Raw genomic sequence first — 20,309 nt, 5'->3', positions numbered from 1 at the left:
AAACATTTAAAGAATAGTTAACACCTATCCTTTTGAAACTATTCCAAAAAATTGCAGTGTAAGGAACACTTCCAAACTCATTCTGTGAGGCCACCATCACCCTCATACCAAAACCAGACAAAGATATCACAAAAGGAGAAAATTACAGGCTAATATCACTGATGAAAATAGATGCAAAAATACTCAACCAAATGCTAGCAAACTGAATGCAACAGCACATTAAAATGATCATACACCCTGATCAAGTGGGATTTATCCCAGGGATGCAAGTATCTTTCAGTATCCACAAGTCAATTACTGTGATACACCACATTAACAAATAGAGTAAAAGCCATATGATCATCTCAATAGATGCAGAAAAAGCTTTTGATAAAATTCAACATCCATTTATGGTAAAAATTCTCCTAAAAATGGGCCTAGAGGGAGCATACCTCAACATAATAAAGGCCATATATGACAAACCGACAGCTAACATCATACTCAACCGTGAAAAGCTGAAAGTATTCCCTCTAAGATCAGGAACAAGACAAGGATGCCCACTCTTGCCACTTTTAGTCAAAATAGTTTTGTAAGTCCTAGCCACAGCAGTCAGAGTAGAAAAAGAAAGAAAAGGAGTCCAGATGGGAAAGGAAGAAGTAAAACTGTGACTGTTTGCAGAGGACATGATACTATACATAGAAAATCCTAAAGATGCCATCAGAAAACTACGAGAGCTTATCAATGAATTTGGTAAAGTTGCCTGATACAAAATTAATGTACAGAAATCTGTTGCATTTCTATAAACTAACAATGAACTATCCGAAAGAGAAATTAAGGAAATAATCCCATTTACCATCACATCATAAAGAATAAAATACCAAGGAATAAACCTATCTAAGGAGGCAAAAGGCCTGTATTCTGAAAACTATAAGATGCTGATTAAAGAAATTGAAGACAGCACACACAGATGGAAAGATATACCGTGTTCTTGGATTGGAAGAATCAATATTATTAAAATGAGCATACTTTCCAAGGCAATCTACAGACTGAATGCAATCCCTATCAAATTACTAATGGCATTTTTCACAGAACTGGAACAAAAAATTTTAAAATTTGTATGGGAACACAGAAGACCCCAAATAGCCAAAACAATCTTAAAAAAGAAGAATGGAGCTGGAGAAATTACCCTTCCTGACTTCAGACTATACTACAAAGCTACAGTCATCAGAACAGTATGCTACAGACACAAAAATAGACACATAGATCAGTGGAATAGGGTAGAAAGCCCAGAAATAAACCCATGCACTTATGGTCAATTAATCTACAACAAAGGAGGCAAGAATATACAGTGGAGAAAAGACAGTCTCTTCAATAAGTGGTGCTGGGAAAACTGGACAACTACATGTAAAAGAATGAAATTAGAACATTCTCTAACACCATATACAAAAATAAATTAAAAATGGATTAAAAACTTAAATGTAAGACTGGATACTATAAAACTCTTAGAGGAAAACATAGGCAGAACACTCTTTGACATAAATCATAGCAATATTTTTTGGGATCCATTTCCTAGAGTAATGGGAACAAAAGCAATAATAAACAAATGGGACCTAATTAAACTTAAAAGCCTTTGTACAGCAAAGGAAACTGTAAACAAAATGAAAATGCAACCTACGGAATGGGAGAAATATTTGCAAATGATGTGACCAAGAAGGGATTAATTTCCAAAATATAGAAACAGCTCATACAGCTCATTATCACAAAACTCAAACAACCCAATCAAAACCTAAATAGACATTTCTATAGAGAAGACATACTGATGGCCAAGAGGCACGTGAAAAGATGCTCAACATTGCTAATGATTAGAGAATTGCAAATCAGAACTACAGTGAGGTATTCCCTCATAGCAGTTAGAATGGCCATCATCAAAGTCTACAAATAATAAATGCTGGAGAGGGTGGGGAGAAAAGGGAACCCTCCTACACTGTTGGTGAGAATGTAAATTGGTGCAGCCACTATGGATACAGTATGGAGGTTCCTTAAAAAACTAAAAATAGAGCTACCATATGATCCAGCAACCCCACTCCTGGGCATATATCCAGAGAAAACTCTTAACTTGAACACATGCACCCCAATGTTCATAGCAGCACTATTTACAACAGCCATGACATGGAAGCAATCTAAATGTCCATGGACAGATGAGTGGATAAAGAAAATATGGTATGTATACACAATGAAATACTACTCAGCCATAAAAAAGAATGAAATGCCATTTGCAGCAACATGGATGGACCTAGAGATTATCATACTAAGTAAGTCAGAGAAAGACAAATATCATATATCACTTATATGTGGAATCTAAAAAAATGATACAGACTTATTTACAAAAGAGAAATAGACTCACAGAGAAAACTAACGGTTACCAAAGGGGAAAGGGGGATGGAGGGATAAATTAGGAGTTTTGGATTAACAGATATACACTATTATATATAAAATATTGAATAAACAACAAAAACCTGAACAGCACAGGTAAGTATGTTCAATATCTTATATAAAGGAAAAAATCTGAAAAGGAATATATATGTATAACTGAATCACTTTGCTGTACACCTGAAACATTGTAAATAAACTATACTTCAACAAAAAAAGTCAAAAAAAATAGAGGATGTGTAGTGCCTTCTATTCTTTAGGGAGATTATGTGAAACAGTATAGCATACAGTTAAGAGCACTAATTTTGGAGCTAGGATATTTGGTTCCAGTGTGTGTAGCCAGTTTCTGTTATCCGTAGACAAACTACCCAGTCTTTCAGAGGTCAGTTTCTTTATAAAATAGGGAGTATAGGCAGTATAGGGTTACTGTGAGGATTTATGTGTAGTCTTAGCACAGTACCTGTACTACAGTACACAATAAATACTGGCCAGATTTATTCTGGTGTACACACGTGCTACTGGGATTAGTCCGGATGAAAAAGCCTACTGAAGTAAACCTTCTCCAGACAGCTCTTTAGGAAACCGCGGGGAGATGGAAAGGCTTCCTGGTCCCCAAGCTTGCCAAGTGAAAGATGCAAAAGCCATCTAAAAAGGGAGGGGACTAGTTATTCTTGGCAAGCACTTGCTTAACGACGGGCTCCAGTTGCTGCGTTCCGCGTGTCCACCAGGGGCCGCTCGAACTACCCAGGCTCTGTGCGCAAATCAGGGGACGCCCCGCGCGTGCTCACTCGGTGCCGCGCGTGCCTCTGAACCTCCGCGGACACCCTAGCTTTCGGCTGCTGCTCCCCTGGCGGCTACCCTTAACCAAACCTCTTGTGGGTGGGTACGGCAGCTCTTTGGGGACAGAAGTCTTCCCTCTTCGTTGCGCTCTGCTTCGTACTTCGTATTTTGGGCAAATCTGAGAAGGCAGGTATTAGCGCCTCCATTGAGCTGCTACCAGAGAGGTAGGAGAAGGCTGAGCCTGGCGCCGAGTTCGGGCTGACTAGGGCCTAGACCCGTGAAACGCAGTCGCTGCCCGGATGTTGCGATGGCTGATCGGGGGAGGCCGAGAACCTCAGGGACTGGCCGAGGTAAACACCGGGGTGGACCCTGCCTGCCACCGCAGAGGCTTTGCTTGCCGGAGCTGTGGCTTGTGTGAGCCGGGCTCCTGACCGGATGAGGGAGACCCGGCGGAGGCGGGGCCTGCGGGTTGCGAGGGCGGGGTCGGCGGGGTCGGCGGGGTCGGCGGGGTCGGCGGGGTCGGCGGGGTCGGCGGGGTCGGCGGGGTCGCGGTGGTGGATTGCGGGGGCTCTTTCCCTGAGAGGTAAATCCATGTTCCACTAGGTGTGGAAACTGAAACTGACGTAGTTCAGCAACAGGCTCAAGGACGCTTAACTGGTCTCCCCACGTAAACCAGTCTCATTTCAATAGAAAAAGTATCCGGTTTGGTAGAGACTAAGAAACGGTAACTGCATATTTACACTTCTGGTTTGTTTAATATGGTGTCGCTTCCCAACATCAACTGATGCTTGTTCATGGAATATGAAATTAATTTGATTATTTATACAGAACCAAAAAAGATATAATTATTTTAAAAAATAAATTTGCTTAAAAGTAAAAAAAATTATATTCTAGCTGCTATTTTGGGTTCCATAGTCACACTTTCTTCATGGGCCTGAATAACTGACCAGACTAATGAGATTTACATTTGAAATGTTGCGAATAAAATAATTTTGGAAACTGAAAAGTGTCGAGGTCTGGAATTTATTTCATATGCCACTGAAGAATAGAATTTGTGTTGAATTCCCTTTTATTTTTCATAGAAAATATTTGTTTTGATTGTTTAAAAAAAAACTTGGGTGGTTGTAAGCAACGTTACTTCTCTGTTTTAACTTCCTCATATTTTTGCAGTTGAGGCTTATTGTCTAATTTTTAAGAAGTATTTCTTATATAAAATTAGGCTTATTTCAGGTAGGCTTAAATTCTAAAGGTTATGAAAGAATTGTGGAAAAATGACTGGTCCATTTGTGATATATATGACAATTATGTATTAACCCGATTATTTGATTAGTTATAGAATTTGATTAACTAATGCTGCCGTGCTTGGCAAGCTTTCATTTGGGGGAAGTGGTACACAGTTTTCAGATTTCTTGCCTTTGCTTTTCTCATCAGAACCACTGCTAGAAGGGAGATGGGATAAATAAAAAATTACTGCTTTGAGGGTGAATTAAAAAAAAAAATTCATGCGTGTTAAATTGTACATTTCTTCATGTAAAAGTACTTCAGTTTTAGAACTGCTGTGAATCTGTACATTATCAGGACCAAAGATTTTCCCCTAATTATGCAAGAACTTTGTATCCAGGCTTCTAGTTTAAGCAGTGTTTGTCTGCTGGGATGATTTTGCCCCTTAGAGGACATTTGGCAATGTCCAGAGATATTTTTGATTGTCACGATTTGGGGGTGGGGGGAGAGGTTGGATTTCTATTGGCATCTAGTGTGTAGAAGCCAGGGATGATGTTGAGCATCCTTCAATGCACAGGAAAGCCCTCAACAAAAGAATTACCTAGTCCAAAATGTCAGTAGTGTCAAGTTTGAGAAACTGCAGTTCAGAGGTTAAGAACACAGGTTTTTATCATGAAATAGTACTGGGTTTGACTGTAGAAATGGGGTTGATAAGATCTACCTTACAGAATTATTGGGTGAGTTATAAGCCATATATGCTTTACACAGTGTGTGGCATATGGACTGCCGCCCATATGTTTGCAAATAGGGATGAAGGTGTGTAGGTTTAGGACTGAGCTTACTACTCTGTATATGTTACCAGTTATCTTTATCAATATTATTGTCTGAAGTTGAATTTATTGAATTCATTGACTGAATTGTTTCATTTCTTCCTTTATTCATTCAGTAAACCTGTTGAGTGCCTATAATGGGGTAGGCACTGTTTTAGTCTATATTTTACCCCTTTGACCTTCAGTTTTGTTTCTGCCAAGTTTTAATTGACAAACACCCATCCTAAAATATTTTGTTGGTTTGACCCACTGATTTTTTAGGTCAGGTTTATTGAGGTGTAATTTCCATAAAACAAAATACACCCTTTAAAAATTTATTTTGAGTTCAAAATTTTAAATTTATGATGTGGATTTGTGGTAAGAGAAATGTTTTATGTTAAATTGGCAGTTACTTGATATTAGGGGAAATAATATATAGTACTAGAACATAATATCTTACAGTTTTTTAAACCTTGTGTTCTTAAATGCATACCATGTGTTTTATTCGAATGTGGTCTTTTATCATAAATCATTTTATCTCTTTTTTTCTCTCTTTTTTTCCCCCCATTACAAGAAATCTCCTTTACAGACAATAGGTGAAGAACAAACCCAGAACCCCTACACTGAACTGCTTGTACTGAAAGCTCATCATGATATTGTACGGTTTCTGGTACAGTTAGATGATTACAGGTAAGAAACTCTAGTTTTCCAATTGACGGCTGTTTGGAAAGAGTTTTTAGGGAATTGTATGTTAAAAACAACTTCAAAATTAATCCAGCTTTTCTAAAAATTTCAAAACTGATCATTAATAACACTTAGTAGAAATTGACCTCTGCCTCTTGATGAAATATGTTTGAAATCTTTTTGCCCAAAAGTCGGGATATCGTTTCTGGTGATTTTATGGTTATTTTTGTTTGTTTCAGGTTTTGTTTTGTTTTGTTTTGTTTTGGTCTTTTTGAATACTCACAAATATATTCTCATTAGTTTAAAGGAAGTGTATGACTTTAAAATGTTGATGAGACTTTTAACTGTATGTTAAGGTGAAGCTAAATTTGAGAACCAGTATGGGAAATGTTTAAATATCAGGTACCTTCCAGGAATGTACTGTTTTTAGTGGAAGGTAAGGTAAGTATTTAATCTGAATTTTTTGTTATTTGTGAAACCCTTTAAAATGTACATTATTCTGTATTTCCTTGCTAACATGTATAATGTTGTGTTTAATATATTTGCAAATAGAGATGAAAGTGTGTAGGTCTTAGAACTGTAGATTTAGCTTATTATTGATCTGTATATCTGTCTTATTAAGACTTTGTTCAACTATACGCTTATCCTTTGTAGCCTTAATAACAATTACACAATTAATTGTGTAACTGTATAATATTTATCTTCCTCTCTAGATGAGAGTGAGGGCCATGTTTTTTTTAATTCACCACAGTATCTTTAGTATCTGGCACAGTGCCTTACATGTAGCAGGTTATTAATAGTTGTTAAATGAATGAATGACTCCCTCAACTATTAAGTGTACATGTTGCATGCCATCCTAACTCTCTAACTCCACTTTTCTTGTCCTTATCAGTTATTCCCCTATCATCTCTTAATTTTCTCTTTTGCCTTTGATACTGTCTTTTTTTCCTTCCATTTTTGACTCAGTGGGTGACTGCTACTGTGATTATTTCTAATTCTCACTATCACTGCTGATGTTTTTTAACCTTGTCTTCTCTTTGCTCTTTTTATGTTTTTGGTATTTAGTTGCTTTTCCCATGTGCAGTGCAATTCTGGCACTACCTGGAGTTAGGTTGAATTTTAAAGGTTAAGGGCACAGTCGTGTACAACAGTCCCTTCACCTCAGTCACAGCTGCAATCTCCAGGGTTCCCAGGCCACCTGCACTTCTGACCAATTAGCTACAAATTCCTACTACCCCCTCAGGTTTGATTATTCTCTAGAATGACTAACAGAACTCAGGAAAGCACTATACTTATGATTACAGTTTTATTATAAAGGATATGATCGGGACTAGCCAAATGTAGAGATGCATAGGGCAAGGTATAGGAGGGTCCCAAATGTAAGGCTTCTGTGTCCTCAGGACACATCACCCTTTCAGCACATCAATGCATATCACCAGTGAGGAAGCTCACTCAAGCTCTGGGTGTCAAGAGTTTTTATTGGGGTTTCATTACGTGGGAATGATTGTTTCAGTTATTTGCCTCATGATTGAACTCAATTTCCAGCCCTTCTCTCCCTGCCATCCCCTCCCTGCTCCCCCAGGTTGGGAGGTCAGGATGATATCCCATGGCTCAAAGCCCCAACCCTCTAATTGCATGGTTCATATTCCCCACATGGCCAGTCCCCATCCTTAAATTGTCTAGGGGTCCACCATGAGTCATCTCATTAGCATAAACTCAGATGAGCTCTGAGGGGCCCAGCTCTCTTTTAGAAACCAGGGACAAGTCCAGCCAAATTATTATGAAAATATGCTCCTCAACTTTTGCTTGAAAGGATTTGCCTTTTTTTATATTACTAGCCTATTAACACAATTTTCATGTTGTGATGTGAGCCAACCAAATTATAGCATGTCAACCATAGTATAATAATCTTCAGCCTTTTTGGTAATACTTACTGTTGCTATGTCCTAAGAGACATTTACTTATTTATTTAGTCAGTCATCTTTGAAACTAAACATTTTTGGAAAGATAGGACGTTTGGACAACTAAAGTTTTCTTGTACCATCTTTTACCATTGTAAGATGCTACGTAAGTTAAAAAAAAACCAGAATGATTTCTTAGACCATAATCCCTAATATTTGGGCTTTAAGGAGTCCTCAAATAGTTTTGTCTAAGAAAGCTAAATACAAAATATACAGTATACTTTCCGGATGTGGTCTTTAAATTTTTTTTTTAATAGACTAACTGTTAAGATTCCATGTTGATTGCTATCTGTCCTTTAAAATGTCTTCTTGATTATTCTTACTACATAGTTAGAAGAATCTGCAGAAAAGGCCATCTTGTAGAGTAATGATCATTGTACAGGTACTGATATTTGATTACCTTTTACCAAAGTGGTGCTTGTGTATACTTCAGTTATTCAATGATATAGTAAATGTTACGTAAACAGTAAAAAGCTGTAGATGAGTATATCAGTTATCTGTTGTCCTTGTCAAATATCAGCCCAAATTTAGTAGTTTAAAACAAACGCTATTTATTTCACTATTCTGTGGGATGGCATTTGGGTTAGGCTCAGCTGGGTGGGTTCTTTTGTCTCTGCTGGGATCAGCAGATCTTGGTTAGGTTCACTTATGCTTTTGTGGTCACCAGGTAGATTGGCTGGGGTTGGCAGGTTTATAGTGGTCTCAGCTGGGATGACTGGGGTCTCTCTCCATGTGGTTGCTCAAGTGCTAGTTCACATAGGGATGGAGTTCAAATACCAGCAAAAGGGCAAGCCCCAGTGTAAAACTTTTTTCAAGTCTGTTTTCATCATGTTTGTTGTTGTTTCATGGGCTAAAGCAAGTCAGGAGCTGGCGTGAATTCATTAAGTTGATAAGTAAACTCTACCTCTTGATGGGAGAAGCAACTAAATCCTATTGCAAGTGGTGGTGGAAATAGGGAGATTGGTGGCCATGTTTGCTGTATACCACAGTGAATCTAAATGTCTAGAATAGATTTTTTTAAAAAGCCTACTTTTCGGCTTTTGCAGTCAAGTGAACATATTACTACATGAACCACATTTAATTCTTTGTACTCAAGTCATGACTTTGTCAAAAGTTACATATAATTAGGTATGAAGTTTTTTACTCTGTTGCAGACCTGAAGAACTTTCAATCTGTTTTGTTTTAAAAGATTTAATTCTGTAGTGTACTAGAAAAAAAAAGCAAAACTGAAAGAGTCATTATTGATAAGAAATACATTTAAAAATATACAAATGATGTAACTATTATAAATAGTAGAGCTCAGTGTTTTCATTTTTGATTTAATAGTTTAGATAGTTCAGATATCTTTTTACTGTTACATATGTACATTATATATGCATTGTCAAATTATAGAAATACCTTTCCAGTTTTTAAATAAATATTGTTATACTTTTTATGTTTTTATTTAGTTTTTATAGACATCACATTCTGGTTTTTTGGTCAGCTGTTATAATCCAGGTTTCACGCTTCAGGTCTTTAGATAATATCATTTTATTGAGAATTTTGCAGAAGGATTTTCTTGTTTTCTCAGTGGCTCAGCTAAAATCAGTGAGTGGAAAATTTTCTCGGATTGGTTTTTGAAGATACCAAATAAATCCTGTATAACCTAACAGACAGCAGCCTTTTCTTTTCTTCTTTAATATTTTTTGAACATGAAGTGAGGGTCATATTGATTGGGAGATCACTAAAGAAGGCTAAGCCTCAGCAAGAGTCATCCAAAAAATGGACTGTGCTAAAATTGCATGTAATACTCTAGCATTTGACACATTAAACTAAACTGAGTTCGTAACACATTTTAAGAATAGTTTTCTCTGTTGCTCATTTGACCATCCCTTGCTCCTCCAGGAAACAGACAAGATTATGTAGGATGGTGATCATGACTGGAAAAGAATCAGATGACCCATGAAATGCCAGACTGAGAACAAAATGTACCTTAGGATGACTGGTGAAGCTGTACATTCACAAGAATCTAGACAAACTCAGTACAGTTTGATAATTCACTAACAGCAAACAATATGTTACATCTTTAAGACAATGTTCTAAAGCTAAGAATATCTTTCTCACTAACACTTAGAGAATAGAAGTCAGTAATCAAGATCATTTAGATCCTCCTAATACCTGGTTTCCCTGGGAAGTAGACAATAAAATGGAATTAAGCATGCAAAAGGTTTATTAGAGAGAAATACCATTGAAGGGAAAAGGGAAGAAGCAGGATTGGACAAGGGGAGCTGTCTCAAACTGTGATGCAGATTTGACAAAGTCTCTGTAAGCCCAATGTGGAGCTCTGGAGGAAGGAATGCTCTTTAGATGAGTCCTGCATTAGGGAAATAACTAGGAGTGTTTAGCCTGCATTGCTTAGACATTGGCTGAGGGCCATCCAAGAACGTGCCCTGGCTTCCACCAACTTGCTTATGTCCCAGGGGCTGGGGGCCAACTGAGATAGTTTGACTTCAACTTGAAAGCTGAAATAGACCCTGAAGTCAACAGCTGGAGGCAGATAACCGTATTCCTCATAGCTGGGCAGCAAGTCCTCTCTTGAAGGGGTATCTGCAAGTCAAGATCTATACTGCCTTTCTATACAAACTCTATGTTGAGATCAGTAATGTTGGATGAGAGGACATTTTCTTTATAGAAGAATTCAAGTTAGGAAGAATCATGGAATTGGAATATTATAATTTCGCAACCTCTAATAGAATAACAAATTTAGGCAATGGTTATTGATAGCTGTTAACATCACACACACACAAAAAGATTGTTGGAAATTATATTTCCTGTTGGGGTACATAAACTGCTTATGAAGTGGTCTTACCAAAAAGTCAAATTCAAATATGATTAAGTCTTTAGATCTCTCAATTTACTAGAAACACAGGGGACAGAGGTGCATATCAAATGACAACACAAGAAGGTAGCTAGCAAAATCCAGACTGTGAGAACTCTGTAAGACAAATGTTTAATTGCAAGGAAAAAAATACATGAAGAAAGAATCAATAGAACAAGAGAGACTTTAGAGATCAGTTGTAGTATATGAACCTTATTTAGATCCTGCTTCTAATACACTTAAAAAACATTGTGAGACAGGGAAATTTGATTACACTGTGGTGACATTAAGAAATTAAATGTTAACTTTAGTTGTGATGTAAATATATATTGAAATATTTATTGATGAAATACAGTGACTGGGATTTGCTTCAGAATAATCTGCAAAGGGGGGATTGGCTGTGGTACAGATGAAACAGTATTGGTCAAGAGTTGATAATTATTGAAGACACGTTACCTGGAGATTTTTGTTATACTGTTTCCACTTTTATATATACTTAAATTCTTCATGATGAAAAGTTTAAAAATGATATATATTTGATATAGAGAAAAAAACGCCAATTTAAAAGGTATTTTTGTTTCAGTATAAAATAAAATTTTTTCTTAGATATTATTAGATGCAGGAATCACACAGATGGACATGAACCCATCAGCTTAATAAAGTAATAACTAGCAAAAAGCTGGACTAAAGGTTGTAGCTTTGATATACAACCACAGTGGGTTTCCTAATTTTCACCCTGAGTTACGTAGACTTCACTGAATCACGGGTACTGCTGGACATCTGCAAGCCTCCCACTCGGATGTAAGTTTACCTCAAAAATAAGAGCAGACCAGAATGTTGCCTCTTTATGCACAGACAAATCTCAGAGAAAACCCAGAAGGGTCTGAACTGAGCATACTCAATTCATTCTCTTAAACTCATTTATTACATCAGTGGGACAGAGAGAGGCCAAGAAATTTCTCTAGTAGAAGTTCCTTCAGAGACACTTGAGCTCAGAGTAGTGGAGGTTCCCACTAATAGAAGTCACAGGGATTTTTTTGTATTCTAATACTTGTAAACTTGATGTAGTTTAGCTTTCTGTTTGTGATTTGGGGGAGGGGAAAATTTACCAAAGGTTTTACCTTTCCAAATGACCATGGGAACTGTGGAATTTTTCCATCTCTATTCTATTTGTGAGACATTCATATTGGAATTGTGTTAATACATATGTATTACTTAATCAAGGAAAAAAAAGTTTTAATGTTCAAGTACATTGTGAAAGAATCAGTGACATCAGTATCTATGGTTCCTGAAAATGCTTTGAAGTTGCCTTTAACTTCTCTTACAAGTCTCTGTCTACAAACTTCTCTAACTTTCTTCAAGTAATTTTAGAATACAAGATAAGTAAAAGTTCATTTTAAGTGAAAATTTTGTTATTTTTTATTTTTGTCTGGTTTCTGGTATTAGCATTTTTCAACTTCACTGCATTGTAAAAACTGTATACTGTTTTAGTTGCATCATGATTAGAAAGTACTTGTGGATTTGGTGGGAAGTTAGTTAACCACAGGGACTTCTGTATTGCCATAATAATACTCTATTATTTTTCCAGTGCTTTATGGTTATGTAAATATTGAATACAGGAAAGTTTATGTTCAGGTTTATGGATTATCTTTTTTATGTCCTTTAAGGTTATGTTTGAATCTGTAGCACCTTTGACTTAATTGAAATGAATTCTCTTGAATAAGGACTATTAAATAAGCATGTAGGTAATGGACATAGGAATTACTTGTGGAAATATTTTATTTTATACAAATCTTTGTGAACCTTTGCTGTACTTTAAGCCCACAGTTGGCAAGAATGAGAGTGCTTTCTCTGAGCTGTCCAAAGAAAGGTGTTTAAAGGAAATGATTTCTATAAATTGAAATGAGTATACTGAGAATTCTCAATGGATTCATAATTTGGACCCTGTAGCATTCCATAATAATGTAGACTGTGAGCTCTTCAAGGGCAAGAACTATCTCATTGATCTTTACCCTCAGGATCAAGCATATAGATATATAAAGTTAATGCTTAATATATAGTTAATGCTTAATATTTCTTGAATGAGTGGATCATTGACTCTCACAATTAATTTAATTCTCATAATGAGGGGAAGAGAGGATGGAACATTCTAGAAGCTCTGCTATAGGTCTTCATTAAATCACACTTCATGTTTTTAAACTTTTTTCATGCGTATAGTTTTTGCTTAGTCATGTAATTAAATGTCATTAAATTAAATGTACAGTCTCAATGAGTATTTTTAAAGAGTTCGTTTCCAGTTGAGAAAACTTGAAGGTTATGCATAAGAATGGGACAGGAAAATGAAAAAATAAAAGGAATTTTTTTTTGTATGTGGTGAGATTCTGGGCTTTACATATTTTGAATTTCTAGTTTTGTTTTGACAATATGTTGGTATATTAGTCATGATTAAAGGGAAAAGTGAGGTTACATTAATACTATTAATCTATTTTACAGAGCCCTTTTAACACTTAAGTGTTTGCTTATTCATTTATTTACTGAAAAAGCATTTCTTTAGTCCTTTAAACCTGCTAGACATAATCAGAAATTTGTTGGACTAGAAAGTGCCATATTAGAAAGATCAATAAATACGACAATTACTAAATTTCATGGATTCTAAAAAGCCTATTTTTTCCTATTGTAACATCTTTAAAATTTGGATACATCATATAATTGATGGTGTCTTTCATTAATAATTGACATTTTTTCCTTAATAGTACATAAAATAATAGTATGTCTTATATTTGATGAAATATAGTACATTTCTAAACAATCACTAAGTTTTAAGATCTTGAATCAAGAACAACATGTAATTGATCTTGGCATTTCCCTAACACATGACATAAAATCTCACTAAATACATTTTGTGCTAATCAGTAAAGAAGGATTTCTCTTAAAATCTTATCTTTAGATTTGAATCTTTGGATTCTATTAATTTAGAGTGTTTAAAAATTTTTTTGGTATATTATTATATGACAGTATAGCCACTATTCTTCCTTGCATTGACTAGATTAAACCTTATTGACATCTTAATTACTTCTTTTTTATGGTTCATTACTTCTTTTAATCAATTACAGTGTATCTTACTGTTAGGGATTCTTGAGTTGAATTTTCATTTCTGAAAATTTGGAGATGGCTGGAGTGTGTGCTTGACTGATGAGGATAAACTGATTTAGTTTAAGATAAACTGATATAGTGCTGCTAGTTTTCAGTTATTCATCCTAGGAGAATGGATAATTGTAATTTGCAGATGATCTCCCACCCTTTTATTAGTTAGTTTGTGATTGGTACTAATATGTAGCAAAGTCATACTGGTTTACATTTTAAAGCTTCATGTTTCCTCTTTAGAGCAGGTAATAAGAAATACTGGAATGGCAAAAAAAAAAACCCCCAAAACAATAGAATATATGAGAATTGAAAAGCCTGAATAACATACACACTGGGTAATTGACCTCTGAACAATTAAAAAAAAAAAGGGCTGTGATTTCATGCATTACTATTGAGCGTTGTTTAGATTTAACTTTTGTTCACCACTGATTGAATTAAAGTTTGAGGTGAAATGCTCTGTATCTCATTTCTAAACTCTCAACCGTTCAGTCATCTCTCATTGTGAAGTCATGAGATTCAGACATGATAAAACAATAATGAGAAGTTAACAATCAGGGTTAGAAAAAAGTATGTATTTTAAACCTGCACTCTTCTAAAAGGGAGAAAAGCAATTATAAGAGTTTCAAGAATCAATAGAAATTGATGTTTTATACCAAAGAAATCTTAAGACCTTGAGTTCTGCCCTCCCCACCATCATGATACAAATAAAAAGAAATCAGTAGGCCTAGAAACATAAGCTATTAAAGATTTACATCCAGCAACTATTTTTAATACTCAAGGCATTGTTTAATGTTTTGATTCAGAAAATCTATGTAATTAAACATAAATTACTTTTTAAAATATAAAATGATTGTTTTCTTTTTAGTCTCCATATCTTTTATATTTCATTTTGAAAATAAAATAAATGTTAGGTATGGATTTTAAAATAATTCTTTGTATGATTTCTGTCTAGTTAACTAAGACGTTTTAAAGGTCCTTTCTGTTAAAAAGATACGTAGCTCTATATTAAAAAATTACTAACGGACTTTGTCAGACTGTATTAGGCCAGTTTCCCATCTCCTGGATAATCTCTTAGCTCCTGCAGTAGAAGATTTAAGCAAAGGATTTTGAAACGAGTGCTGGGTATGGGAATTGTCAGAGCCAGTGAAGACAATAGCTATTTGTGAGGCTTTGAAACTGAGCATGAGAAATTTGAACTTGAAGCTCAGTTTGGAGTGTTAAGGAAAGTGTTACATGACTGAAGTAGCGAGATTATATGGATATCTATAGGGTAAAATTCAATAGAACAGATACTCTAAGGAACAAAGTAATTCTTGTGTCCTAATGTATCACTTCTCTGCTTTTCTCCCAATGACACACCTAAGGCTTAACAATGATTACTTTAGTGAAGCTGTTCAAGGCATGCCCAGATTTTTGTGAAAACACACTAACAGTCTTGCAAGGAAGTAACACGTTTTCTAAATGCCATAGCTGCTAACGGAGTACCATTTATTAGTGGTTGTTAACCATAACCGCATGCAGTTCATAGCTGGCTCTCTATAATACCACTTCTTTCTCTCCTATGCAGAAAACCAAACCTTGAATGAAAGTGATATTATGGGAACAACTGAATTGATTTTGATTCCTTAAAGAATCATTTACAGCTCTGCAGTGACCTAAATGGGAAGGGAATCTAAAGAAGAGTGGATATATGTTTAACTGATTCACTTTGTTGTACTGTAGAAACTAATAAACATGGCAAAGCAACTATATACTCCAATTAAAAAAAATCATTTACAAACTTGTGTACTACATTATTAATGACAAATTACTTGACATGCTTACAATGTGATTGCTGTACACCACTGTGTGGGGACACTGCTTGAGAGTAGTGTTTGATTTTATTATAATGCAGGCACTATGATGAATAATCCTGTGCCAGTGATTTTTCTTGATAGTGTTTGTGTCATGGTTATCTTCTGCTCTACAAAATATAGATGATTGTTCCTTGACATGTAGTGAATGGGTGGTAAAGAGGAGAGAGAAGCTATAATTTAGTTCATCACAGCTCTTTTTTCATGCCATGAAGCAAACTTACCTTTACCTCTTTTCATTTCAAGAATTTTCGCTGAAAAAAACAAAACAAAACAAAAACCAAACCTTCCAAACCAAAGAACGCAGTATTTATGTGGAAAGACCACAGAGCTGAGGGGAGCAAAGGAGAGAAACTGGCTTTAAGTAGTAGAGTTAAAATATCTAAATATCTTTACCTAGAAAGTAAGGAATCTAAGGACATGATTCCTTTGTTCCACTCCTAGAATATCACTTCCTGTCACTGTAGCTTTTCCTCAGCTTGGTTTCATGTCACTTAAGTCAGGGTTTAATCATTATAATTTTAAAGCAAGGAAGGACTTTAAAGATCATTGATAGATCTCCCTTATTCTTAGTCTAGCAGTTTATTCATTTTAACTCTCTGAATGGTCTTATTTATCTTTGGATTCTCAGTACCTGGCACAAAACTTAGAAGGTATTCTGTAAATATTTGTTAAATTAGCTTAAAGAACTTAATCTGTATTGATACTAGTAAGTCAAAATACCATTAATAAGGTCTGATGGTATCTTAGTAATCTTAGCACTTAAATGTCATCAGTGATTTTTTTTTTCTTGACCTTTTTTCTCTAACCAGATTTGCATCTGCTGGTGATGATGGAATTGTAGTTGTGTGGAATGCCCAGGTGTGTATTGTTTCTATGTGGATTGTGTAATAAAGACATGACTGTATGCATTCATAAACATTATCTGGAGATATACCTGCATATCAGTAGGTTGAGACTAATTAATGCTCGAAAGGGCTGCTTAGGATGAATCCATTTAAAGTGAGGACCAGTGTTCCATAATAGAGTTTTTTTATTTAAGATTTTTTCCTGATAAACAAATGCTAGATTATGAAAATAAAAGTTTTAATCTTAATTAAACAAAATTTAAGTTATCAGCAACTATGCACTGATTCTGAAAATGAATCAGATGTTGATTTTTGTGGAAGACAATTTTTCTGTCAGAATCGTTTGATAGCATAATATAGCATTCTTATCATGTTTGACTATAATAGTAATGTAATAAAAGGTTTATTTTTTCAAAAATATTTAAGGCTTTACCAGATTTCTCTAGGACTTCTCTTCTGATCCTTGGATTCTCAAATTATTCTCTTTTGAAGCATTTATCTTCTTGCCCTTGTTTGGGTTGTTATCTGGTCTGACTCAGTCAAGATCCTCATTTTTCGGTGGCTTTGCCTGTGATTAAAGCAGTTTTTTTAACATTATGTTCATCACGTACATCATGAAATCCTGCAACCTTGGAGAGATTTGCAATTTATCTTATATTTACATTGCATTTTTGTATGTTTACTACTTGGGAAATCAGTGAGAAACTGATGGATGAAGACATTGGATGGATGGGAATAGCTGTTGATGTTAGAGAGAAGTAGAGTCCATACTGACTTTACGAGTGGTTGATACATTACTGGATATATATATCCAATTGTTGTTACTGTTATGCTGACTTTTATTTTCTTCCACAGCGTTATAACTGTGAAGACTTAGATAACAGATGCTTGCATAATGAAGACTCCTTATTTTTTTCCTGCTGATTAAGTTACTGATATTTTTATGCTTAATTTACACAGTTATAATCTTAAAACCATATGGAAAGAATACTCCTTTAAACTTCCTATAACAATCTGCTAAAAATTAGTATTTTCTATTAGAAAATAATTAAAATTAGTTATAGCTACTCTTTTAGCACCTAATGTTTAGATACTATTTGATTGTTTAAAGTTAAATTATAAAATCTAAGTAATTTCAGATGGAATGTATATATTTTCTACCTGGTGATTTTTCTTAATGTTGTCATTTAAGATTATTTAAGTTATGAAATATGAAGTACTATTAACATTTTATTGATATTTCAGACAGGAGAAAAACTTTTGGAACTCAATGGACACACTCAAAAGATAACAGCTATTATTACATTTCCTTCTTTGGAAGCTTGTGAAGAAAAAAATCAACTGATCTTGACAGCCTCTGCTGACAGAACAGTTATTATATCCTTAAATCTAGAACCAAGTGACATAGCTATGGTGATCCAAGGGACCAGTACATATGTTATTAGTCTTTATCCTCTTGGGGTCTGTCTGTACATTCTGTTTTAGCAAAAATGATTTTGTTCTAGCCTTCATAAGACACTTAAAAGTATTAGGCGTCTGAAAAGTATTAGACTGGAAATTGCAAGTTAAGGCTTATTGTTGTCGGAAACTTCATAACTAAAGCTGTTTTTTTCAGAGTTACTATTATATCAAATTACATAAAACAGAGGAAATGGGAGAATGTGGGCTTAAAAATATTTATCATCTCAGATTGCTTTTCAATTTAGAGAAAGATGAGTTGAACTGGAGAATAATTCACATTTTTTTTTTTTCTGTTCATTGTACAGCAAAAGAAACTTAATGGCCCCAACCCATAAGAACTTTTTGAGAATCTGAGTCTGGCAGAAAAGCGAATTACCATCTGCTCAGTGTTTAATATATTTAGTATTTTATTTTATTTTATTTTTATTTTTGGCTGCATTGGGTCTTCGTTGCTGCGCGCGGGCTTTCTCTAGTTGTGGTGAGCAGGGGCTACTCTTTGTTGCGGTGCGTGGGCTTCTCATTGTGGTGGCTTCTCTTGCTGTGGAGGACGGGCTGTAGGTGCATGGGCTTCAGTAGTTGCAGCACACAGGCTCAGTAGTTGTGGCGCACAGGCTTAGCTGCTCTGCGGCATGTGAGATTTTCCCAGACCAGGGATCAAACCCATGTCCCCTGCATTGGCAGGCAGATTCTTTTTTTTAATATTTATGTTTCCTTTGCCTTTTTAAAAAAAATTTATTTATTTTTGGTTGCATTGGGTCTTTGTTGCTGCGTGCGGGCTTTCTCTAGTTGCGGCGAGCGGGGGCTATTCTTCGTTGCGGTGCGTAGGCTTCTCATTGCCGTGGCTTCTCTTGTTGCGGAGCACGGGCTCTAGGCGCGTGGGCTTCAGTAGTTGTGGCTTGCGGGCTCTAGAGCACAGGCTCAGTAGTTAATGGCGCATGGGCTTAGTTGCTCCACGGCATGTGGGATCTTCCTGGACCAGGGATTGAATCCGTGTCCCCTGCATTGGCAGGTGGATTCTTAACCTCTGCACCACCAGGAAGCCCCATATTTAGTATTTTAAAACAATTAAAAAATGTAAATGATCTTTCCTCCCCATACTTTTAGTTGAAAATTTAAGATGTAGTAGCCATAGTAAAGTGTTATAAATTGCTTATATGTGCTAGGCATTGTTCTATTTTACATTTATTAACCCATTTAATCCTTATAATAAGTATTTCTATTATTTTCATTTACAAATAAGAAAAGAGAGGTGCAGAGAGGTTAAGTAACTTGCCCAAGGTCATGCAGCCAGTATAGGGCAGAAGACAACAGACTGACTGCAGAGTCAGAGCTCTGAATCACTATGTAATACTGCTTTCATAAAATATTTTTCTTAAACAGATTTAGCCCTTTTATATTTGTATGTGGAATTGGGTCTGTGAAAGCCATAGCTAAATGCTATGGATAGCTAATCTTTCATTACTTTTTTTTTTTTAAGGTATCATAGATTAACTTTAAAAAGTCTATGCTTATCTGAGAATTCTATTTAAATAGCTTCAAGCATTACTGAAGTAAGTTTTGGAGTAAGTCCAAAGGTATAGGTGTTTCTTAGGCTTCTGAAGAACCAAGACATAGTTTATGACACACTTTAAATGAGCTCATCAGCTGAAGTGATTTCTAGACAGATTGCCAGTAGGTGAAAGAATTTGAAGAAAAGGTTTAAGTGGAGATAAACGATATTTTGTGGTGATTACAATATTGCATAAACAGGGGCATAATATGCACTCATATGTTTAGGTCAGAGTAGCTTTACTACTGTTGCTCTGTTGAGGCAAATGTTATTTTATGGACTAAAGGTCTCTTTTGGGTTTGTTTTCAGCATCAGTATAATCTGTGCAAAAATAGAATATCAAATACTTTTTATTAGACTGTTCCTAGGGTACTATGATACTATTTAGAGCCAATTATTAAAATTACTATTACAGTACAGACGTGAGTAGCTGGGACAATATCAGTATAAACTTTAACTGTAAATGATAGTATAGAGTTATTTCCTTTGCTGAATGACGTTTTTTGTTAAAAATAAATTCAGGTTGCTTTGTTGGCAGTTCCTTTTATTCATATGAATTCTAAATTTACCCTGCTTGGGTCTTTGCTGTTAACTAACTTCATTAATTAAATGCTGAGGGTAGACTTTATATCTTTTTTGTCAAGTGATGGTCTTAAGAGTCCACATATTTATTTTTATGTAAATGTGTTCTCAGATATGATATAAAATGTATATCTTACCATAGGAAATGGTA

At 35.3% G+C, this 20,309-nt stretch overlaps 1 protein-coding gene across 1 annotated transcript in view; it reads left to right on the top strand.

The window, feature by feature from the left end:
* Positions 1 to 3,197: 3,197 nt before the first annotated feature.
* The window catches only part of WDR41 (WD repeat domain 41), a 44,033-nt gene continuing 26,921 nt past the window's right edge, over positions 3,198 to 20,309 (top strand). The window contains exons 1-4 of the mRNA XM_061187931.1: positions 3,198 to 3,539; positions 5,794 to 5,909; positions 16,531 to 16,579; positions 17,812 to 17,943. Of these exons, the coding sequence (XP_061043914.1) occupies positions 3,489 to 3,539; positions 5,794 to 5,909; positions 16,531 to 16,579; positions 17,812 to 17,943 (348 nt within the window). The 5' untranslated portion in view covers positions 3,198 to 3,488. The remainder of the gene's footprint in view (positions 3,540 to 5,793; positions 5,910 to 16,530; positions 16,580 to 17,811; positions 17,944 to 20,309) is intronic.

The sequence above is a fragment of the Eubalaena glacialis genome, chromosome 4 (genome assembly GCF_028564815.1).
Source record: "Eubalaena glacialis isolate mEubGla1 chromosome 4, mEubGla1.1.hap2.+ XY, whole genome shotgun sequence".
Classification (NCBI taxonomy): Eukaryota; Metazoa; Chordata; class Mammalia; order Artiodactyla; family Balaenidae; genus Eubalaena; species Eubalaena glacialis.
This window is presented reverse-complemented; position numbering and strand designations above follow the sequence as displayed.